This window comes from Triturus cristatus, chromosome 4_1 (genome assembly GCF_964204655.1).
Source record: "Triturus cristatus chromosome 4_1, aTriCri1.1, whole genome shotgun sequence".
Lineage (NCBI taxonomy): Eukaryota > Metazoa > Chordata > Amphibia > Caudata > Salamandridae > Triturus > Triturus cristatus.
Genome location: NC_140585.1, coordinates 1,205,522,731 through 1,205,541,835, shown reverse-complemented (window position 1 = coordinate 1,205,541,835; position 19,105 = coordinate 1,205,522,731). Strand labels below are relative to the sequence as shown.

General features: G+C 44.9%; 1 protein-coding gene across 5 annotated transcripts in view; it reads left to right on the top strand.

Annotated features, from left to right (window-relative positions):
- LIMA1 (LIM domain and actin binding 1) overlaps positions 1 to 12,631 on the top strand; it is a 230,770-nt gene extending 218,139 nt beyond the window's left edge. For all 5 annotated transcript variants that reach the window (XM_085654526.1, XM_085654525.1, XM_085654529.1 and 2 more), the window contains 2 exons: positions 8,940 to 9,073; positions 10,072 to 12,631. In XM_085654526.1, coding sequence (XP_085510652.1) covers positions 8,940 to 9,073; positions 10,072 to 11,116 — 1,179 coding nt within the window. In that variant the 3' untranslated portion in view covers positions 11,117 to 12,631. The remainder of the gene's footprint in view (positions 1 to 8,939; positions 9,074 to 10,071) is intronic.
- Positions 12,632 to 19,105: the final 6,474 nt, after the last annotated feature.

Below are 19,105 nucleotides of genomic sequence, written 5' to 3'. Positions count from 1 at the left end.
GGGTGGTTGACAGAATTCTAGCAGAATCTAAATTTAGTCAGAGGGTCTTAAGGGACCATTAGGGGCTAATTATATGTTGGGATAGCTAAAGGCAGACCAAAAGTCTCTGCTTTCTAAAGATCTCTTTAGTGCAGAGGGAGAAAAAGCATGCCCATAGACTCTTCCACTGGCATGAGAACACAAGTCCCGGGATGGTGTTCTCAGAGGCCTGAGCACGAGTAAGTGGAGCTCCGTGCCTAATGTCCTAAGAAAAAGAACATAGGGGTTTTATACTTCTCACGCGCTCAAAGGTCAACCCCAGCTGGTTTGACCTCAAAAGCATCCACAGGCCGAGACGCAGCACTGCTCCTGAAGGAGGCTGGTGTAGAGCCATGGGACAATCCTTAAAAGGCACAGACCTTTGAGTGCAGTTTTGCTAGTTGAAAATACTCGACTCAGAGAGCCACACTCTTCTACAGGCAAGCCCTTGGTAAATGACGTTGAGCTGCACCAACTGTCACCTTAAGCCTGAGGTACCTGGCAATCCTGCCTCAAATCTGAAATTAACTCCAGTGACTGCCAACGAGGCCCCCTCCCAGGTGGGCAGCGAAAGATCCCGAGACTCTGAGGTCTGACTCAAGTGAAGGACCGATAGTGCTACAGCTCCCAGAGGTCCTAGGCTCTAAACAAAAAAAGATTTTCATACACTGGTGTATGTGGAACATCCTCACCACGCCCTCTTCATAGGGGCACCGCAAGGCACAGGTCCAAATCCATTAAAAGCGGAAGCTTACTTTTGAATTATCGCTCTTATGAGCCTTGTTGCCCCATTCCAAAGAGGACGTGGCCAGAAGCCAACCAGTACTAACTACCCCCTGCTTCTAGAGTTCCCACAGTTCCCTGCCCCACCCCCATGCCCTTGCACACTTCCATTTCCCTAGTCTCCAGAGGCACCTTCACATACATTAGTTTCTCACAGATACTGACCAAGACATTCTGTATCACCCCAAGGATCTCTATTTAGAACCTGTTGCGCCTGAGGAGGGGAAAGATCTATGAGAAGACTACCACATCAAGCCTCAAGATGACTAGACCTGGACCTGTACCCTGTTAAGGCTTCCCGTCCTGAGGATGACACTATAGCACACCACGTGGTAATAGGGATGTGTGCAGCATCATAATGTAAAGATACATGTAGTACTGGAGGACAGAGACTTGCTCATAGAAATAACTATTCAAAACTAAGAGGCCTGTGCAGTGCCTACCAATGCCTAAGGGTATGTTTAAGACCGCTAGAGAAAGCTTCAAGTTTAAATCTATTAATTTGGTTTCAATGCAGAGCCACCTACAGCCAAAGGCCGGTGGTCATGGTACACAGGATGGTACTGAAACAAAGGAAGTACAAGGAACAATGCCCCATGTGCAAACTGGAGCTTCAAGCCCCCCCCGCACCTCCACCATCACCACCACGCTGTCCCTCATGTTTACAGGTGTCTTCCATGTCTTGTTTCCAAGTAACTCATCAGTCAGTGTTTTGTCTCTCTCAAAGACCTAGTATCTCATAAAGGGAATACTGTACAGTGCCAAGCAGTGGAATCTCATGTTTTGTGGAGCATTCATAGGTATCTAGGGCATGTGAGTTCCTTGTATTACTGTTTGAGGTAGTTGATGCAAAGCCCCCGAGTTTTCTTGAAAGAAGCCTCTTTTGCCTCAAGCTGTGTTGAGATCCTTTCCATCCGCAGTAAATGTCGGAGGCGGTGCAGCATGCCCCATAGTCTGGAGCCGTATCTTTGCCTCCATCGGGCCACAATAACCCACCTTGCCGCTGCTAAAGCCAGGTCTCTCGCACTCTCTCCCTCTGTGTGAATACAGTGGAAATGTACGTTTGTTGGGTAGTCCCAGGATAGTGCTGCTATGAAATACTGCTGTCCAAAACGGCTGGAGCTTTGAGCAGTACCACGTGTTGACGAGGGTTCCAGCTGAGCTGCATCTCCTTCAGCACCCTGGGGACCTACTCGAGAGACTGGTGTGGATTCAGCTAGTGTGTAGTACCAGTAGTGAGAGATTTTTAATCATGGCTTACCTACCGGCGGCGTTGATCCCCATCGTTTGTGTGCAATGAAATATTCCCATTTTCTGTTCGCGGGACACAGATGAGCCATTTCTAAAATGGGGTCAGTGGGTGGGCAAAAGGTATCGTGTGGCAGGTTGTCACCCAGTGGTGTATCTGCTTATAGCACATATGCTCCTTCTCTGGTAGGCCATAGTTCCTCTGTAATTGTAAAGGACTGCAACCCGTTTTGGTCAAAGGGGTCCTCTATGTGCTTGCAGTTCATTAACTGCCATGCCAGGAAGTCCTTGCTGTCCCTGGCTGATGGGAAATTGGGCTTTCCTATTATAGGGGTCATCGTGGAGGTAATGAACGTTAGTCCTAATGTGAGAGCCTCAACATGGTGGCCTGCGTTATTGGGTCGCTATATCCTCCCCCAAGATCTGTGTTTCTTATATAACCAAGGGATCTTCAACACATGGATTCTGGCTACTGACATAGTTTATAAAGCACCAGTGTTTCTCTGAGGTATGTGCGATGCCATTCTACCAAGTTTCGCAGTTGAGTGGCTGTGTAGTAATTCTTAAGCCCGGGAAATTCCCATCCCTTCCTCCTCCAGTGGGACACATTGTTGTCGCTTGGACATACTTGCTTTTTTCCCTTTTCAAATAAAACCTGCTATCAGTTGCTGTATCATGGGAAGCGTGCCCCTTTGTGACTGGAGAGGGGGACCCTGCATCGTGTATAATATTTTCTGTAGCAGGGTCACCTTGACAGCCGCTATACATTCTATGTGTGAGAATATAGCCCCCACCCCCCAATTTGCCAACTCTGTAGATTTCTGCGGGCTTTGGGGAGGAGGTCGGTGTAGGTATGGTCAGATGTACGCTGTACTTTTGAACAGAGTTTAATTCCTAAGTAGGTAATATATTGGTGTGCCTAATGTAAAGGGGCACCTTTCCTGGATGGCCATTTGTCGCTCCCGGGCGAAATTGAGTTCCATGACCTGCGATTTTTGCTTATTCACCTTGAACCCAGAATGTGTCTAATTTGTGGAGTAGAGCTTGGAATGTGGTCTGTGGGTTAGTTAACATCAAGAGGACGTCCTCTGCATAAAGTGCTATCTTATGTTCCGTTTTACCAAATGTAATTCCTGTTATTTGGGGATTACAGAAATCTTGAGGGACCTGGTGAAGGCAAGAATTGTCCTCCCTTGAGTTGGATAAGTTAAAAGCATCCTCAAAGGAGAGTAGAACGATAGATGTGGCAGGGAAGTGTCTCGTTGGGTGCTGCCACACAGTTGAACATCACAGTTTATAGACTTGCACTCCTGATATAACCATCACTGTTGGGAAGAAAATGGAGGAGGTAGTCAAAGGCCTTACTGTGACCCGTTGTGAAAGCGGCCAGGAACAATTGGCCAAAGGGAAAGTAATTTACAAAGAAAATATAAGCATATGTTTAATGCTGCAGACATTGCCTGCTGGGAAATTACTACAAGTTTGCTTCTGCTGCCCCATGCTTGGCTGATAATTTCAGGCTTTCCATCTTGAAGTTCAACAATACTTCGTAAACGTGCCCTTCAATGGAAAGCATCTCATTAACATGTAAATCAGTATCCTGCTCGAAAAAATAAACTACCTTGAAACAGTCAAGGCGATAGGTGCTATGCATACCTCTACTCCTAAGAATCCCTTTCTTAAACACAATATACAATATGAATCTGGTAAAAAGCGGGAATAAATTCAACAGTGTTCATTTCCTCCAAAATCGGTTATAATTCGATTTAGTGTTGCAACTAGATCACATTTAGCCGTTCAGACTCATTTAACCCCTTCAGTGCCCATGACGAGATAGTCTCGTCATGGAGCGCGGTTGCGCTGTGCCCATGACGAGACTATCTCGTCATGAACCCCACCCACTAATGAAACGCCCGGCACAGGGCGTGGAAAGGGCGGGGCACAGAAGGGGTTAATAAAACTAACCACACCTATCTGTTTGATTACTCCTGTACATATTTTAATGAAACTTCATGGCAGCGCATTCAAAGCAAATGGATACAAATACATACATTAATGACAACCATATAGTGTCTTAATGTACTGCTCAACGTAACAATTTGACTAGTCTTTGGATGTACAATAGAAAGACAAATACAAAGATACATAACCAGCCTTCTTTAACTCCACAACTGCAGACAATCAGAATTCTGCCGCTCAGATATTTCTGAAGATTCCATCATGGGTCCCGTTGACTCCTAAACGACATCACCTTCTTTGGTTACTTGTAACCAAACAGATCCAATTTAAGGCTTTAATGTTTTCCTTTAGGGCATTTGAACAGAAGGGGCCCCTTTACTTAAGGAAGAGATTTAACCCTTACCTTTCTGGCTGGGCAGGTTAGTAGCACTCATGTCAGGCCTTAATAACTAGCGCTAGGACACCTCTTCGGAGGCAGCTGTGCGCTTTACAACTGCCATTGTATTTTATAAATGTGTACAAAACATCCAAGTTATCCATAAATTCCTTGTCCCCTTCAAAACTGTTTTTATAAAAGGTGTCCCAATTTCAGTCTGTGATCCACCTGGAGGTGGTAATAGTGATAAGTTTGAACTGTAAAAAACCCATTGACAGTTCAAACCATTACTGTAGTGCAAAATGTATTTGCACAATAGTCCATGTCCCAACAACTCCTCCATTTCAAATGGACGACACGTTTAGGCTTTCTTAATTCGAAAGTCTCTTCTAGAACCAGAGAAAGACCAGTATCTCCGATCACAACAGCTGGATGAATTACTGAGCAACACAGATGGGCTAAAAAGGTGGAGCCGAAACAATCATGCATGCTGAGGCTGTATACCAATCCAAAGGATTTGGTCTGGATCACCATCGTGTTCGGAGCTCAATAAAAGGGCCCAAGACCTTCAAGCACCATGCCACCGTCCTGTCCATTCAAGTTGGTGTTTGGCATTCCAATATTAATCGCCCCAGAGTCCTCTGCCCATATTGGAGGATACCCAGAAGATATCCAGAATACCGCGTGAATCTGGCACCCCTGCATGTTCATGCTGTAGTTCGTACAAAGTTGTAAAAACTACACCATGCACACACTCTGTGGTGTTCCATTTGTACAAGCTTGTACAAAACACCGTGCACACATGCAGTGCTGCCTAATGCTCTGCTAAAGTGCTTCAAACCATGAAACTGAGTGATTCAGAAACCTGCAAACCCAAGAGATCCGAGCACATTAAGTTGGCAGTGCATAAGCATCAATGGCTTTGGATTCCACAATGCTGCTTACTGGAGATCTTGACAGTGACCTTCAAGGCTTCTCACTTATGAGGCCAGCCTTTGTTAGCGTTTTTAGCAGTGGTTCAGGAGACTAGCATATGTGATGTTCAGAAATGAAGTTGTGATGCTTGAAGTCAATAAATGTTTCTCCGCTCACTAAATTTAGGAGTGTCTCGATATTCTGTGTCAGCTGGTGATCAAAGTTATTAACATGGTTATTTGAAGTGTATGGGAAAAGTGGAATATCAAAATTCCTCGCCACCTTCAACGTTTTTCTGGTACACCCGTTCCCACGAGCTATTCAAATAGACTAGTAGCTTGAATATGGCTGCTTGCAAAGGAGAAGACCTTTGGAGATGCCCCTGGCTTATGTGACTGTTGTTGTGACGTGGTCGGTATTGGGTGTGGAAAACACTTGACACTTCTACAGTGTCCATCATCTAGTTGGCATATGGGCTTAGCTGATGGGCTGCAAGGGAGTAAACAAGAAGAGTTTGGTACTAAATGGAGAGTGAAAGGAGGAGAGCTCTTAAGTATTCCGATTTGAGACTTTTTTTAAATAAGTGTACTTGCGTAAAAGGAAATGTCTTACAAGGTTCACACATTATTGTAATTTCTGCAGAAAACAGGAGGATGGGAAGCCAAAAATAATTAAATTGCCATACAGATATAGGGCATAGCTGCAGGGTAAGTTGGAAATGACATGAAAGTAAGAGACCTAGCCAGCAGAGGTTGCATGCATGCAACAATAGCAGAGCAATATGATGCCAAGCAGGTGAATGTGGAGTCTTACGGAGCTAGGAGTTAGTGCAGAAGTCAGCTAGGGATTGGTGGGGGAGGCCAGGCAGTTGTGGAGAGCAGCAGAGTGGCATGTGAGAAGTGTGGTTAGGTCCCTCAGGCTTACTAGGCATCCACTTGGTTGCTATGAAAGGTGTTTCTGTGATAAGCTGAGACACTACTCTGCAAGGCCATGTGCTTGACTCTGGGGTGTAGCCAAGGGATCAATACAGGCTGTATTGCCATTCTCTGTAAAGTCGTAGGGCAACTTACCCATGCACAAGTCTTGCTACTGCTAGCTTTGGAACATCCTGCAGTTTTTGATTTTGCAATAGGTACAATGGTATGTGCAAAAGCAGCAGACATTGAGGTAGTATAGGGAAAGTTTGAACATTAGTAGTAAGTGGTCAGAAAGATTTTATATCGTCCTTCAAGCTCAAGATTGGCCAGCCAAGAGATTTTGTTAGGCAACCCATTTCCCAGGTGCTTCCAGAACTGCAGCACCCTAATCATGTAGGATAGGAATGAATATTACCCAACAAACCCTATCAGAATGTGTAGTAATGTGTGAGCTGCTAGCACAGGGTGCCTGTAGACCTTAAGATGCAAGACAGTTGTGCTCCTGGGGTTGGTGGCAGAAATTAAGGGTGGATTGCCGAGGCAAGGGCTGGAAGCATTTAGCGGGGCTTAGAAACAACCTGGTAGAATTAAGCACAGGATTGAGCTGGAGGGGTTAGCAGGCTTCCTTGACGATGACATTTGAACTGCTGTTTGCACGTGTCACTGTCTGTAGTTTCCATTACACTAGTTTGGGGACCGCTTTCGTTTTCTGAAATGCTTCTGTTATGCCACATTTCCTCTTTCTTCTCTCTTGCAGCTTCTGCCTCGTGCTCCTGGCACCTCCTTTCTACTTCTGCCTCCTGAATCCTTCCCAGTGCCTCCACTTGAACTCTCGCCTTTTCCTCTTTGGTTCCCTGCGCTGATCCACGTCCTTCACCTTCTCTTCCTGCAATGACTTGTTCCAAGTGGATGTAATGCTATCTGCTTCCTTAAGAGGGTCCGTGGCTAGTCACGCTCCATATACGCACAAGCCTATGGTGCTCTTCATTCCCTTTTGCGTCCAGGCTTCTTGGACCACATTGATTTTAAACTGTCTGACAGAAAAGATGGGTATTCTGTGGTGCTCTCAAAACCTCCCAACTGCATGTTGAGAAATAAGAAATGCAAATTCTTTATTTTTGTTGTGCATTAGTCCCATAAATGGAGATTTTTCTCTTTGTATCTAACACACTTTAAATCGGGCATGGTGTACCAGAGCGTGTGCTCTCTTTATGGTGTGTATGATGAGTTAATTTAATGATGGGTTTGTGAAACCATATACAATGTGAATGGTTTGTCTCCATGAACATTTTCCACCTAGCCCTGCATCTCTACTAGTATAAAACCTATGCAGTTTTATGGTTGCAACACCACCCCTCTGCCCCGCCTCCCCATAGTAACTTTAGCTAGTGTTTCCTTCAATAAAACAATGTCACCGGAGCGTATGAAGCACTCTAGCATTGCACGGGTGAGGTCATGTTCCGCTGAATTGTAAACTGTCTCCACGGAGCGTTATCCGCGCAGAGCTTGGTAACAAAGCATTATTGTTATTGGTCGCAGCAAGGTATAACTGCAGAATGTCTCCATTCCAGGACTATTACTCTACCGCTCTCTTTGGCCTTGCGTAATCCGCTCCTTGCATCCCACTCCTTTTTTGATGACTTAAAATCTCCACTGAGCGCAAGAAGTGTAGCCATAGTTCATCTTGACAAAGTGATGCATCTCCAGTGGTACATATGTTGCAGTCATGAATGGACAAATGGTCCTTGGGTCAATCACTGTGGTCAATTGGCAAGATAGAACGGGATTGTCTGCTTCCTGAACACTAATTGATTGGAGGGTGGATTAAAGTGTTGCAAGGTGGTTTTGGGGGTGGGGGTTTTCACAGAAGCTGCATTCCAGAATCCACCCTGTGTGGGTTGTGGAGGAGGTCCGTATCTTCTCACAAAGAGACTATAAATAGTAGAAGTGTGTGCCTCTAGATGTGGGTGAGTGGTTGTACTAGTAGTGCATTCTCTGCTTTCCAAAGTGTGGCAAAACATGGGGTGGTATTTGTGCACGAAACTCTGGAGGAGGTGGGTCATAGGCAGGGGTATTTGCCTTTGACAATATAGGTTGTTGGTCATTCGGGAACTGCGCTTCTCAGAATACAGGGGTATCTGTGGAGATTATGCTTCCAGGACTGGAGGAGATGATTGGTGAGGGTCTGACTGCACTTGTTTTGTGGACAGAAACCATTGGAAATGGAAGAAGTTAGAGTAATGTGCATTTAATATTCATCTTTGAAGTTTGGCTCAATGGTTAGAGAGGCAGATCTCGATGCAGAGCACTGGTCCGGAACCAGGGTTCGATTCCCGCCGCGGCAGGGTCTCGGGCTATAAATTCCTCGGACCGGATATTCTCGCCTCAGTGCCTATTCTAATCATGGGTCCCACGCTGCAACTTTGGGCAATAGCTTGCTTAATCTCCACAACGGCCCCAACAGCGCTGGGATGCCTGGCTTCACCATGGGGGTGCCCAGGAGTGGACACTTCACACGGAAAGCCAGGAAGGGTTCCTTCAGCGGTATGAGTACAGCGCTGAGATACCCCCAGGGGTGATTCGGCGCTATATAAGTACATACACATTTACATCTTGTTACTGATTCGTGAAAGTAAAATCTGAATTCAGTAAACACCATTTCATAAAAGTGATTGCCTGGACAAATGTTGTAGTGTTTTACACCTATTATCTTCTTTTCTTAGAAATTCCAGTTGCCTGCCAGGGAGATTTGTGTTGGGTGCCAGAAGACCGTATACCCAATGGAACGACTGTATGCCAACCAGCAAGTGTTTCACAACAGCTGCTTCCGTTGTTCACACTGTAACAGCAAGCTCAGGTGAGGAGGGGAGGGAATTGACCAACTGAAAGAGGTGCATAAATGCAGAATCAGGAAGGGGTGGAACTCGCAAAGGGTCCAGAATGAAAGGAGGGACTGCTAGAAGATTGACGGTACGGAAATACGCTAAAGGAGATGGGTATTATTGAGACTGTTGCAGTGGTTAGGAAGTACTACTGGTCTTGAAGACAATTTGTGGTATGTTTTAATTATATGGCTTATCCATATCCGTGTGTGGGAGGGATATGTCTAAGCACCGTCCACAGAACCGGAGTCAAAACATGTATTGCTTTTATAGAGTTTAGTTTAAAAACTTAGAATAACAAAGTAGGAAACTTAGATCGAAAAAAGTATAATTAACAAAGAGTTTAGGTTATATTTAGAGGTTTGGGTTAGTGCTAGGGGTAGGAATTATGAATGGATAAGGGATTGGTTAAGGGTTACTTTTAGTTAAGGGGTTGAGCTAGGATTAGTGTTGAAGTAAAGGAAGATGTGAGTGATGGTGTAACAGAAGTGGTAGTACAGAAAGTTGTACATTGGTGGTCCGCTCAACTCGTAAATTAAAGACCATTTGGTATGAGGGTTAAGGTAAGAGCAACCGGGGTTAAATCAAAGGTTAATGTCTGTGTAGGTGCAGACCACTTATTTGATACGAAAAATGCAGAGGTACAAGTGTATTTTTACTATTTTCTGTAAACATACATGTTAGCCTTTAATAAAATTGGAATCTACTGCTTCAGTAAATTTTATTCCCCCCCCACAAATCTTTGATTGTTTCTGAAGCACACTAGATAATGGGACCATGCCACTTGGTACCTTCAAAAAAAAAAAAGCTATATAAACAGATGACTGCCTGGTAGACTGTCATAATAGGAAAAGCAATATACTACTTTCCTCATCCTGAGGTCATGGCCATAATCTGTCCCTTATCAACCACTCCCCCACCTTATTTCATATAGTGCTATTAAAACACTTTACTCTGTTTAATTTTTCAACAGTCTCGTGAATTATGCCTCGCTCCATGGGAATATCTACTGCAAGCCTCATTTCAACCAGCTCTTCAAATCGAAAGGAAACTATGATGAAGGCTTTGGACACAAGCAGCACAAAGAACTGTGGACCGAAAAAAGCGAAAATGAAGATGCTCCTGAGAATCCTGCCTGTGCTGCAAGTGAAATTGAAGGCGCTCATAATCCTGGGGTGGAGGATGCTCCTATTGCAAAAGTGGGTGTTTTAGCAGCATCCATGGAAGCAAAGGCAGCAGTGTCCGCAGAAAAGGAAAAGCAACCGGAGACCAAAAAGCTGCGGATTGCATGGCCCCCACCACCAGAGCCCACCAGTCCAGGAAGCACCTCTGATGAGAGTTTCAAAGTGTTCAAACCTAAGTGGCCTCCAAGTGATGAGATACTCAAGGAAGATGTCAAGGAAGACGGAGACCTGAAGAAGCTGCGAAGAAGCTCCTCCCTGAAAGAAAGATGTCGACCCTTCACTGTAGCAGGTGGTCTGAAGCCAGTGGTGACCATGCGTAACCGCAAGGACCCAGAGAGGGAAAGCTTGTCTTCAGACGGTAAGAAAGCTAGGAGCCTATCTGGGGATGAAGAAGACACCATAAAACATCCAAACAAAGAAAAGATAGAAAATGAACAAAAGAACGTTGCCTCTTCGAAAGTTGAGAACCATAAAGAAGTTGCAGCAATAACTGCGGAAGCACTAGATGTACAACGGGGAGAGGAGAGTCATCAAATCAAAGATGAGAATCTTCTGGCAAATGAAGAAATGTTTGGGAACTACAGTGTGGAGGCAGCCCTTGCTGTGAATCTGAATAAGTCACCCAAAGATGATTCCACCTGTAAGCCTTCTTCACATGAATGTACTGAAGACGAGTCCACCAAGGAGTTATCCCCAAGTCAGGATCGCAGATCCCAAGATATTGGCTTCTGGGAAGGTGAAGACAGTGAAGAATTATCAGTGGAAGAACTCATTAAAAGGAATAGGTGTTATGAAGATGATGATGATGATAATGACGACGAGGTGGAAGAGTGATTCCTTATTGCAGTAGAATGGTGCAGGTTGCTGATTGGGCCTTATGTTCGTGTTCCTGGTCTCTTTCTTTGTGAACACGGTGCTTTCTTTAATTTCCACCAGCAGACGGACCGGTTGAATTCAAGCGTTTAAATCCTTTGGTATATAGGGTTCAACCTCAATTGAACATCTGCCTAGCAGCATTGAACTGGGTGCCGGTGGTATGAACAGTTTTGAGATAGGCTGCTTGCTTTGGTGCCGGGAACTGCCCAGTATGTTCAACCCGTCACCTGTGGCTCCCAAGCCAGATTTGCAGCCGTAAAGTGCTCCTCGTGTAACGGGTCTTAAAATCTAATTGGGGTTTGCTGTTCAACATCAGAGACAAGAGATCATTTTCCTTTTGAGAAGAATGATCAGAGTTCAAGGACTACGTTGAATAAGCTTCTAGGAGTTGTCAAAATTACGTAATAATCTTGTGCCCTCTAATGTGCGCTCTTTGTAGCACTGGAAGTGTGCTTCTCTGTTTCTCCTCTCAGCCTATGGGTTTCACTGTGTTTCCATCTGCAGTTGACCAGCACACTGGTGTTAAGAAACCTAACTGCCTTTCTGCAAACATTCAATGGAAGAAGGACGAGGATCCAGTCCAGAAGATTGTTATTAAGTTCTTGATTATCTGAAAAGTTGCATGCACTTTAACACTTTGGCGCTGACGTGCACAATGGCAAAAGGCTGTGGCACACTGATTTGTCTTTTTGACATATGCCTGGTACCCCAAGGAGTCAGGTGGGGGGGGGGGGGGTTGATCCATAATGCAACATTCTTGTTTGATTGGGTTTTCATTTTAATAGCCCTCCAGTTCTTGAATAGATTTACATTTTGAGCCTGAATATAACTGGAATTGTTAATCTAAAGTGCACCTTTGGCTGGGCTGCACTTTCTGTGTTTCTTGCCTGGTACTTAAAGATCAGAGGTGTGAAAATTAATAGCTGAGACTCCATGATAACACTACATTTTATTATCTCTGGCAACTGAAACTTTCACATTCCATTGTATTGCTGCTGATAGGACTTCTCCAATTTGTTTTTACTTGTTGACTTGAAAGTCTGATAAACTTGACTTCTCTTTGTGGCGTTTCCGGCCCACACTTAAATATGCAACTAAGAGAAAAATGAAAAAATATCTGCCTTATGGCAACTGAACTTTGTGTTCAAATTTAGTTTGGAAAAATATGGAACTCTGAAAACAAAGGCAAATAATTCAACAGGAAGAGTGGGCAAATAGTGTATTCTGGTTCCTGCGCTTGTTTTTTCTCTCTAGTTTTTAGAATAATTTTACCCGTTTGTGCTATTTAAAAAAGGGGCGGGTGGGAGGATGGGAGAAGCTCAATTTTTACTTGAGGTGGAATTTCTTTATGCTGGTCTGTTTTTCAATTGAATGAATGTGTAATATATTCTACTTTCTTACCAATTCAGCAGAGTATAAAACATTTTTATTCTCAATAAAGCAAAGCTTTGTGTGACAAAGCTTAATTGTAAATGTCTCTGGTGATGTTTGTAAGTTTGTTTTTAGGTGCCCTTAAATAGACCTCTTTTACCCGTTGTCCTGATGCTAGGTTGCTCTGGTTCCAGTGTCCCACTGAGTTTTATTAACAATGCAGTTCCAAACCACTAATGTGTGTCTTTGGGATAAAGTGGCCCTCTAGACTAACCCCTCTCTTGTCATGTTGAGCAAGCTCCACTTCAGACTGGAAATCTGTCTCCCATGTTTCTTCTCACACTCGTTGGAGGCCTTCTGAAAAATGTCTTAGCAGCAGGAAAATATGCTCAATGTTTTTATTTTAAGAAATTAAGAGAGCAGTTTTCCTTCAGGAATTATTTTAGAAAGTAAACCCAGTTATTACACTGGGGGATGTGTGATGAGCTGCACTTCCTTTATCAACACAAATCAGACATTTTAAATGATGATTTAGTTAAGACTTTGTATCACTTTATTTTAGAACACTCTAATAGCTTTATTTACATCACCATCCATTGCTATGGTTTATTTTTTTAGACTATTCTCGAAGTTTCTTACTGAACCTGTTTGCTGATTAATGTTTTTTTTCCTTTATTTTTAATAGAAATGCATTACAGTTGCATTTACATAGTGCTTACTACTCCGTGTTGTAGTGCTTTGTGCGGGGCTGTCCAGCGCAACCTAAGGTTTGTGGTTAGCGCAGTGTTATTTTGATTAGTCTTGCACGCTCAAGCAAACCACTTCTTGCATTCACTGCAGTTTATTTGTGGTAAATTTACATTAATAGGAGTTAGGTGGGATCATTAAAGGGAAAAATGGGAGATGTGAGTTAATGCAGATGTCTGGTGAAATGTAATAGATGAGTTAGAGGAGGTTAGGCATTTGTAGGTTGCACAAGTGACTTTTTTTTTTAAAAACAAGGTGAGTTTGTGATCTATGAAATGAATTGTGTACACATTGCAGAAATAGTTTGTATGAGATTAATGTAAAACTCCAAGTGATTTAGAAAAGTTTGCTCCCAGATGGAAAAGGCATGCAGAGGATGGGAAAGGGAGAAGAACCATTAGAAAGAAAATGATATGCGACAATCCTAGATTTTAAGTAAAATTCAGCATGAAATGCGTATCTTTAGGTATAAAGAGGACTCAATCGAGATTCTAGACTGAAGCAGTGTTATTTGTAAGTGGGGTTAGTGATACATTCTGTACTATTGGTAGCTGCTAGAATCGGGTGAACAGTGAGACTGGTGTTAGGCTACAGCTCGACCACCGATTCAGCAAGAACAGCTGATCCTCTCAGGAGTTGGAAGCTTCCAATGGATGTTCCATTCGAGCTTTCTATGAAATGTTGATTGTTTCCACTTGCACTCCTGCAGAAAACCATGCCTATTTTACTATTGGTTTTGAAAGGGTGACTTTTTTTTTTTTTTTAGCTGCACGTTTTCTGATTTTGGATTTTTGACAGTATTGTCACACTCACGAGTCATACCGACCGCCTCGCTGTTGATACATTAATTATCTTCACAGTTTGTAATAAATCTATGAGAATGTTCTAAAATAAACTGATAATTTCATCCTAAACATATATTGCCATTATTAGGTTTCTACAAAATCAGATCAACTATTGAATTTTTCAAGTTCGCTTAGCTCAGATTGAAAATATATTGTCATTTCATCGGGAATATTATTTGTAGTTGTAGTATATTCACTAGATGCCTCATTGAGCACAGTTTATGCTTATGTTTTTATTTGGAACAGCGCACAGGGAACTACTGCATTTCTGACTTGTACTACAGTCCTGTGACTAATGTATTTGCAATGCACACATGTACCTGACGTCAAACTCTGCACTAATTACGAGATGTTTATTATCCAACTCTGTAGTCATTTTATTGACTTTAGGCGAATGAATGGAGGAGTGAATCTTCTGGCATGTTAACCTGTGACCATGGGGTGAAAACAGAATCATTTAGTAAATGCATTAGTCCAATGAGGCACCAGATCCTGCTAGATAAAAACTGTAGGCAAGGCATCTACCATCAGAAAATGGATGCCATATTTGTATCCAGCAGTGCATGGAATGTGTTCTCTTGGAAAAGATCTTGTGCAAAGCTGCTTGTTACATTTGCCCTATGCCTGTCAGACACTTCTGCAGGGTTGTAATGCCGATTATAGCCCGCATGTAATGAAACCTTAATGCATCATCAGGGATTAATGTGCAATTCTGCCAAAAAATCTTGTGGAATGGATTTCAGGTGAGTCATTGTCTAATTCCTTTGCGCCCATTTTTAGGTCTTGCCTAGGCAGTGCACATGCGCTGCTCTAGGAGATGACCTTTAGAAATCGGTCTGCTCCTTTTCAAGCACACTCCTGCTTGTGCTGGCGTCCACCTTGCGGGAGCGAGCAGCAGTGCGCGTGCTAATTGAAAACATATGGCTCTCGCACCGCCGCTGCTCGCTCCCACAAGGCGGAGGCCAGTACAAGCATGAGTGCTTCAAAACAGCTGATGCTTGTTTGAGTTCCAGCAGGCAGACACAGCACACCTCCCCCACTTGGGATCAGGCTACTGCGGCCGCATCATTAAACACAGCGCGGGCTGCACTTTCATTTTTTTACTCTATTTCCCCATCACTCTCTCTCGCACTCTCTCTTTCTCGCTCTTTCGCTCGCGCGCTCTCTTTCGCTCACTCTCACTCTCTCTTTCAGGGCGGTCCTGTGCTGCACGAAGGCTCTACTGAAGCTAATTGCTGCATCTTGCATGCACAAGAGTCTCCAGGTGCAAGGTTGCAAAGAAGGGATACGGTCTCTCCGGCAGTTTCGTACTTTGTCGCTACTATGGGTCTTCCTCTGTGAGCTGTGGTATCTATTAACAGCATCACTGATGGAGGAGGCATCGCTTGTGGCAAAAAATCTGGGAGTGAAGGTTGATAATAATCTGTCGCTGAGATCACATATTCTTGGCCTGGCGGGCACCTGCTTTGGCATACTTAAGATGCTCCGGAAGTTCCTGCCTCTGCTAACAGAAGAGCATAGAAAGATCACTGTGCAAGCCTTAATAGGCTCCAGACTGGACTATGCGAACGTCCTCTATGTAGGTCTTCCGGACTATCTTGTTCAGCGGCTGCAGGTTGTGCAGAACTCCGCGGCCCGTGCTATTTTTGGTCTCCATAGGCGAGCGAGAGCTTCGGGTCTGGTGCGATCGCTTCATTGGTTGCCCATTCGGAAGCGGATTATGTTTAAAGCACTGACCTTGGCGCATAAAGCGCTATTTGGCGCCGGAGCAAAGTACCTACAACGGAGATTGGCTTTCTACCGCCCAGTTAGATCACTGCGGTCGGAATCTTTGTTTTTGGCTGTGGTTCCTCGAGTGAGGAAGGCTCGCACTGGGGGACGCTCTTTTAGTTTGAGGGCCCCTCAGTTATGGAACTCCTTGCCTTTGGACCTACGGTCTTCCTCTAATCTCCTTCTGTTTAGGAAGAGCCTTAAGACTTGGCTTTTTAACCTTTAGGATGTTTCTTTTTCTCTTGTTCGCTGTCTGTTTTATGATATGTTTTTTACTGAGCTGCCCCGATAAAGCGCCGGGACACTCCTCTGGAGTAGCCGTGCGCTATAGAAATAAAATTTTAACATAACATTTAAGTGCAATAAACTAATACAAATGCACAACCCCTTCTTATCCAGAGAACCTGCAGCTCCTGTTGTGTTCCCACCAATCAGGTTGTTCTTGTTGGACCCCGGACTGCTGTATTCCACCGATAACACTGAATCTCAGTTCGGGCAGTAATTCCAGTTACTTGTGATCAGCCCTTTGGCATCATGCAGGGGTGGGAATACCTCGGGATAGAGACCAGGCCCTAAAGATTGAGCTACGGGCACATGTGCCAGCTAGTGGAATCATTTGGTGATTTTTGTGTGCCACTGTTGTATATGCTTTGTTCCACAAAATACATTACCTTTCAGGAAGTTTACCACAAATTGTGCACTTACCGTTAGAGATCTATTCAAACTGGTAATTGAGAAATTAATTCATTACTTACCTGTAACAACAGTAGTGCAGTTTAAGGCAAGTCTATATGTATATACTGTGCATCGATCAGGAAAACAATGCGTTCGAGGCATATGAGCTGCAGATCACACACTGAGGATAAGATCGCCATCTGGTGTTGGGCTCGGATGATTGCAGGTTGTTGTTGTCTTCGGAAGAAGCCTTTGGTCACGAGGTTGGTGACTCCTCCCCTGGACAACAGTGCGCATGGGCATCCACTCCATCGGCAGATTGTTTTTTTCCGCCATTGGGTTCGGATGAACTTTTTTCCGCTCCAGCAGAAAACTTCTAGCAATCATTTTAAATACTAATCTTCATTCCATCGACGTCTAACTCAACTCGGACCGGTTCCGCAAGCGGCTGATGGACAGGACACCCTTCAAAAAATGCCCCCAGTGTGGAGCGAAGTTCCCCCACAGTGACCACCACGAGGTTTGTAACCTCTGCCTGTCGCCGGAACACAACGAGTCCACCTGTCCAGCTTGTTCCGCTTTCCGTTCGAAGAAGACCCTCCGGGACCGAAGAGCTCGACGCCATATTATGGCCAAACCAGCTCCAGAACCGGAGGACATCTTTGCTCAAGATGTTCCCGAAGACGACACCGAAGATCTCGAGATTGTGTCCGAGGCCGACGATTCCGATGACCTCATCACTCCAGGGCAGCGTGTGAGTACCACCCCCCCTGCCCCTGCCCCATCCAAAAAAGCATTGGTCAAGACTCCGCCAGCTGGGCCCAGTCGCGACCGGAAATCCTCTTCAGAAGCCCCGCCCTCGGGCCCGGCTCCGAAGACATCTAAGCCTGTGGGTGGCTCGGGCTCGAGCAAACCTCACCTGATTGTGCCTTTAACACCCTCGGCACCCAAAAACCCACTGTTGGCACCGAAACAGGCTCCAAGACCGAAATCTCCTTCGGCACAGAAACGTTCCTCGGCACCGAAGTCTCCACCGGCACCGAGACGTTCTTCAACATCGATGCCTGAAACTCAGTCGGCACCGAAAACTCAGTCGGCACCGAAAACTCAGTCGGCACCGAAAACTCAGTCGGACCCGAAAAAATCATCGGCGCCGAAAACTGCGTCCCCGCCGAAAAAAGCTCATAAAGACCCGAAGCGGACATCGCAGACACCACCTTCGGAGCCAGATGAACTTTTTCGACCAGATCCTACTCAAAAGCGGATCTACATCAATCCTAACACGGGACATGTGACTGCCATCCCATATAAAAAGCGGAAGCTGGACACTACACCTCCCCCAGCTCCCATACGGAAAAAGGACTGTGCTACTTCACCACTTCGTCCTTCCTCTCCTGTTTTACCTCCTAACCCGTCCCCCCCTCCTCCTCCTGATTCTCCTTTACCTTTACCTTTACCATCTCCCTATCATTCACCTCCTCCACAGGATGATAATGATGACTTAGGGGGAGGGGCGGACCCTGATTTATTTAATGATCCTGTTGATCCAAACGACCCTTTTACGTTCCCAGACCCAGCACCCATGGATGACTGGTCTTATCCTATACCTGACATGCCTGACCCCACTACCTACCCCTCCCCTCCTGATGACCACCTAGGGTTCGGCCAACTTATAAATAGGGCAGCAACATTCCACGGCGTCACAATGCACACAGACGCCCTTGAAGAGGACTTTCTCCTTGATACCTTTGAGCAGTCACAAAAGACTGTGCACATACTGCCCATGATCAAAGGGGTTATAAAGCATGCCACTGAAGTCTTTAAGGACCCTGTTCGAGCTAGGGTTCTCAACCCACGCATCGAAAAAAAGTACCGACCAGCCCCGCAAGACCCTGCATACATTAAGGCCCAGCTCCCTTTAGACTCCTTAGTCGTATCAAATACCAGGAAGCGCGCTAACTCAGACAACTGGAGAAACGCCTCCCCCAGACAAAGAGTCTAAGCTTTTAGAAGCCTCAGGCAAACGGGTCGCCGCGCAGGCGGCTAACCATTGGCGTATTGCGAATACCCAGGCCCTGTTAGCCAGGTATGATAGAGCGCATTATGACCAACTTGAGGACCTTATGCAACATCTGCCTGAACCCTTTAAGTCCCAGGCCTCTGACCTCATCCAAGAAGGCAAATTAATATCTAATGCCTCCATTAAATGCGCCTTAGATGCAGCAGACACTGCTTCTAGAGCGGTCAATACTAGCGTCTTACTCAGACGACATGCCTGGCTCCGTATTTCCGGTTTTAAACCGGAGGTTCAAACCGCAATTCTAGCTCAACCTTTCAACCAAGAGCAGCTATTTGGCCCTGCAGTGGATACTGCATTAGAAAAAATGAAAAAGGATAATGAAACTGCCAAGTCTTTGGGAGCACTGCAGTCTCCTCAAAACCGGGGTTCCTTTCGTCGCTCCTTTTATAGAGGAGGCTCCAAAAACACATCAACTGAGACCACGTCCACCTTTAAAAATTCTGGACAAACATCCCCTAA